Source organism: Phaseolus vulgaris, chromosome 8, assembly GCF_000499845.2.
Source record: "Phaseolus vulgaris cultivar G19833 chromosome 8, P. vulgaris v2.0, whole genome shotgun sequence".
In the NCBI taxonomy this organism is placed as follows: domain Eukaryota; kingdom Viridiplantae; phylum Streptophyta; class Magnoliopsida; order Fabales; family Fabaceae; genus Phaseolus; species Phaseolus vulgaris.
The window spans coordinates 43,163,194-43,168,752 of NC_023752.2; the positions used below are offsets into that span (position 1 = coordinate 43,163,194).

General features: G+C 33.1%; 1 protein-coding gene across 1 annotated transcript; it reads right to left on the reverse strand.

Moving 5' to 3' along the window:
• Positions 1 to 1,057: 1,057 nt before the first annotated feature.
• LOC137826604 (BURP domain protein RD22-like) lies at positions 1,058 to 4,050 on the reverse strand. The gene is made up of 3 exons (XM_068632627.1): positions 3,915 to 4,050; positions 3,267 to 3,369; positions 1,058 to 2,098 (listed from the first exon to the last, which is right to left on the reverse strand). The coding sequence occupies exons 1-3, from the start codon at positions 3,951 to 3,953 to the stop codon at positions 1,218 to 1,220; spliced, it is 1,023 nt and encodes a 340-aa protein (XP_068488728.1). The 5' UTR covers positions 3,954 to 4,050; the 3' UTR covers positions 1,058 to 1,217.
• Positions 4,051 to 5,559: the final 1,509 nt, after the last annotated feature.

The following is a 5,559-nucleotide window of genomic DNA, read 5'->3' on the forward strand; positions in this document are numbered from 1 at the left end:
TTCTTGGAGAATGAGTTGTAAAGAAGGTTTTCTTAGTGGTTTTGATGAGGACTAAATGTAACTCTTAGTGTAAGAGTGAATCAATCTTCTATGCAATTATCTCTCTCTGATATCTGTTTTATCTTCCGTTATCACAACCAGGATCACGAAGGGAACCAAATAAAATTAAGGTTTTCGTAAAAATAGAGATATGGGAGTCGTCACCATAGTTTATTGTGAAAACTATGAAAACCGAAAAGAAAAAACTATGAAAAACCGAAAAGATGGTTCTGTGAACCAAATTCGAGGTCTAGGTGAAAAATTATTCATAATTTTCAACAATGAAAGTGAAGATGACTCAAAGACAAACTCAGCCTACAATGATAACTCTGATTAAAATTTTAGCTGTGTATGTTATTGATTTTCATTATTCTGAATTTGCAGCAGGTCACCAAACGAAAAGAACACCCTTATCTGAGATAAACTGTGGTGAGTTTCAGATGTAATTTTTTTTGTCCAAATTATTTTTCGTTTGTATATAAGTGTTGCTGTTGACCAATTTATTTACTTCAACATTATAAATACTTATTCAGAAATTCATGAAAATGATGCACACGACTCAAAGAGTAAAAGAACAAATACACAAACTGGAACATTGCAGAACAACAATGACAAATTGTCAGGTAGTACCTGAACTCACCCTATATAAAATAATGGTAATTAAGTTATAGCAGTTATTATCGTTTACTTATTATCATCAGGTAAATTATCTATTGAATGTGTTGGAAGCACAAGCCAAATACATTCCTCGCCACACTCGAAAGTTATTAACATATTATACAGGAATTGGAAAAACAATAAATACCTTTGCGTGTCCTTAAATCAGTTGCGAAAACGTTGAATTACGACAAAGATTTCCAAAATGAAACAAACAATGGTAATATATAGTCTTATACCTTATATCTAAATTATTCTTCTTAATTTTAACATCATGTTTTGGGTGCTTGTTCTGATATTAGATGACGTAGAAAGCATTTTCATCTGTGATTTGTAATCAAAAGCTGAACGTCAAGGTGCATTTGTAAAACAATATTACATATTACATGCGTAAAACTGTAAAAGCAAACTTGAGACAACGTGAGATATACTATAATAATACTACGATTCAGTTTTATAGCTCATTTTATGCTATTAAAACTGCCTAATTATTCAACATCATATTTAGGACTTTTGGTCTTCTACTTAGGAACAAAGACAACATGACCCTGAGGGAGGAAGTGACAGATAGGAACAGTTCCTGGTTGAACTTTGAGCACTTGGAAGGCCAAATGCTTGGGATTCCAATTTGATGTGTCAGTGTGACACACTGCAACTGCTTTGACCCTGCTTCCATCAGCACCCTCCAATGGGACAGAATAGGCTTTACTGCTATCTGATTTGTGACAGTAAAACACTGCATATGGGTATTTCTCCTTGTGGCACACAACACTCTTCTCACCCAATTTCTTAACTCCTGCTGCTATTTTGTAATGTTGCCACTTGCTTTCTTTTTTCACATTTGTGGAGATAGCACCAACATTATTCCCAAGCTTGGAAGTGGCGAAATCAACCATTGACTCAAGGGAAGTCACGCAACGCTTTTCCTCTCCTTTGATGATAGGCCTTTCACACTCACTGATGGTGTTTTTCACCACTTGAGCCTCATCTGACCAGGCCTTGATGGAGAACCTGTGCAATATGTCATTGACCTTGTTTGAAGAAAAGGGTATGGAATCAGCCAAAGGACGAGGCAAGAATGTGGCCTCAGCATTAGAGGTTTGAGAGAAGAGCAAGTCCAATTTGGTTCCATGATGCAAGTTCTTTTCCAAGAAGAAGAGTACCAGATTGGGGTCATCACGTAATTGGGTTTCGCTGGCTCCATAAGTGTAATCAAATGGAGAGTGTGGCCCAACTCCAACATGCACCGGCTTTCCCTTTGGTCCTGCGTGTACATTCACTCCACCGTTTCCTCCACCAACATTAACATCAGTGCCACCTCCTTGTCCCTGGTTTCCCTTTTCTACACCAACATTTACACCATTCCCTACATCTGCAGACCCGTCTTTCTCTTCCTTCCAATCTGCATACTTTTCAGCTTTAACTTAAGAAAACTGTAATCACTCATTATTTTTAATATGCTTCTTATACATTCTTACAATTATAATGCGGTGGGAATTCTATGAAAACTTGTGAAAATAAGAATAGAGAAAAAAAGTACGTAGCTGCATTTTTTTTTACAATTTGTCTCATTCTCAAACAAAAAGTGGCTATTACTTTATTGTGTGCTAATTACTAATCACAATGGAATATACTTTCTTTCGAACAAACTTGCTTCTACCTAGTAAAGAAATTCGTGTTAGTTAGACAATGATATACTAAGAAATAAGGCTCACATATGTAATAAATTTCACACGGATTTCATCAGATTATGAAGTCTGTCTCACTGATAATATTGGATTTTTTAAGTACACTCTTAAGCCGTTATTTTATAAGTTAAAATAACACAAGTTAACAGTACAAATTATAAAAAAATGATTTTTTACATATTAATTTATGTATGTTTAATTTTAAAAAAACTTATTTATGTTTTTTTCTTAATATTATTTTTATAAAAAACTAGTTAAAACTAATATTTTGCTTAATGACGTATTTGCAAAAGCATATGGTATCATTGAAATTTATCCTTACATAACAAGACTAGCCTGTTGCCCTCCAAGGTACGTGTTTTTGAAGTATTCTCTTTAAGGCTTTCTTGAGTATCTCTATCAGAAAATCTAAATTATCTATGGATCAAAAATATTTTGAATTCTATAATCTATATTTCAATTCTGTAATCTAAAATTAAAATTTGTAGTTATATTTTGGATTTTACTGTTTTAAAATGTATTTTATATTATTCAATTTAAAATATGTTTTTAAATTGTATAATTAAAAAATACATTATAAATTATACAATCTAAAATATATTTTTAAATTATTAAGATTAATATGTTATGCATTTTTAGATTTCGAAATCAAATCCAAAATATATTTTAAATTACATAATCTAAATATTTGAATAAATTTTGATTTTTCTAACATCTTATCAAGTTGCATGAAGAAACTATGGAATGGAGGAAGAAAGAGTCTCCCTTTAATCTAAAACAAAGATAGTGTTGAGGTTCATAGCCTGAAAAAAATTTGAAATAAGTAAAATATTTGTCAAATATTAATTTTGTTTTGTTTTGTAAGACTATTATTGTACTGACCAGGGTGTAGCAAATCAGTGATGGCTTTGGGCATTGGTGTGGTGGGAAGCACGGACTTCCAGTAAAATTCTGGAGATAATGCTGCACTAGCTGCCACACCAAGCTGCGTTTCGTAACACAACCCCATTAGTTTCTCATATATGACAATCATTTTCACATGCAAAATAAAGATTTAGGCTACAAAGAAAATAAATTATACGTATGTTTAGACCTACAGTTCTAAAGAAACTCTAGGTGAGACATTTTAAAATTAATAAAACTAACAAAATATTATAAACTTTACATGAAATAAAAATGGTTTATCCTCTTAATTAGTCCAAACCTTATTCACCAATGCACTTTAATCACCACTGCTCAAATAATTTAAAATTAAGAAATATAAATTACGCCACCACAATTTAAAATAATGTCATATTATTATTCAATTAAAAATAATTATATAATTAAATTGTTTAAGTTTATTATATTGAAAGTTATACCAACTATAACTTTTAACTGGTTATCAGTGCAAAATAATTTACATAATAAGTACATTATCATTAAACTCAAATACTAATAGTAAATAATTATTTTTTCCTACTGTGTAAAGCAAGAGTTTGAGCTACTTTATGTTAAAGAAAAGTGGATGGGGGAGGAATTGGAGCTCACCATGAGAAAAGTAACGATGGGAAGAATGTGAAATTCCATACTGTTATTTGGAGAATTGATCAAATGCAACTAAGAAATGAGAAACAAAGTGGCTTGCAACCGTAGTATATATAGTGAATTGTTTTTTCAAGAATCAACCACCTTTATTAATTATTATCTTCAATTCAACTAACTACCCATACCTCAGTAATAATGTTTTTCTTTTATATGGGCGGGGAGGAGAAGAGAATTGATTAAAATCAGGTGTATGTAAGGAGTTTGGTAGAGTATATGGTTCAAAAGTTCCACATCATGCATTTTTTCATTTTTTATTATTTTTATCAACAAGTTCCACATCATCATTACGTGACTCCAACATTTAGCTTTCATACAGCTCCTCTTAATTTATTTTCAAGAAAAATACAACAATTTTGCTGCAAAGGTTATTTATTTTTAAAATGATATTACTATGATATATGTATCAACGTTTTTTAATATTAATTCTCTTGGAAAAAATTTAGTTATTTTAAGTAGAGTTTTTTTTCTTCTTTTAATTATGTGTTTTTATTTAAAACATTTGAACACAAAACCTTATTTGAAGATGGTATCTAGTGTCATTGTATTATAAACTGTTATTAAGTTCTTTGATTCTGGATATCATATGTCCTCTCTCACCCGCTAACTTCGATTCTTTAATATAATCACAAAATATTAAAATAACGATACTTAATAACGACGATTCAATCTCAATAACATTAATTTTGTTTCGGCAAATGACGACGGTTGCATGTACCAACCGTTGTTAAAATGCATTCCAATCCATTAGTATTTTTTGCTTGCTCCAACTCCATTTTTTTCTACACTCTTCACTCTCCGGTTGCTTGTGTTGCCGCTCCTTTTGAACTTTCCTTCCACATTTTCCGTTGAAGTTTACCGCTCCACTAGTGTCAGATAACCGCAAGACAAGCACCTCTGTGGTTCTCTTCCTCTGCGTTCTTCCTTAGTGTCACCGCATCCCACCACGCCTGAACCACCGTCACCAGTGTCACCCCTACTGGATTGGACTATACTGCGCCTTCACCGTTCAAACGGCCCAAGCCTTCACCGTGCCAACAGCAGCACTGTGCCTTCAACAGCACCGTGCCTTCAACGCACTAGCACCAACACTGTACCTCCTCTACAACAGTACCATGACTCTTACGTCAACACTATGTCAATAAGGAATCTTTCCTTTGCCAAGAAGGGGAGAGGACAAAAAGTTCATAATGGAACTAGAAGATTGAATGGAGAAGGAATTTGTTCGACTAGGAAAAGATTCAAGAACAACAGATGATGCAACTTTTAGGAGAGAAGAGGGTAAGGGTGGATAAAAAGGATTCTTGGGTTTAGAAAGATGGCGCGACAATAGTGTACACAACAAATTTGCATACAGTATTCTTAAGGAAGTTTCTTAGGCAGACGAGAGGGATTTGTTTAAGAATTTCTGGAGGATAAAGGCACAACCATCATCCCATCTCACAAAATGGAGGGTTTTTGAAGATAAAATAACGTATAAAGCGAATTTGGCAAGAAGGGGGATTTGTACTTTGTTGTATGTGTGGGGAGGGAGAGGAAAATACGTTTCATCTTTAATGTACGTGTAGAGTTGTCTGGCTTGTGTGTTATA

Coding starts and splice junctions, on each gene's coding strand:
- LOC137826604 (XM_068632627.1), bottom strand. CDS start 3,953: ATGGAATTTCACATTCTTCCCATCGTTACTTTTCTCATG. Junction 3,370..3,914: donor CCATCGTTACTTTTCTCATG/GTGAGCTCCAAT, acceptor TACGAAACGCAG/CTTGGTGTGGCAGCTAGTGC. Junction 2,099..3,266: donor CACTGATTTGCTACACCCTG/GTCAGTACAATA, acceptor AAAAGTATGCAG/ATTGGAAGGAAGAGAAAGAC.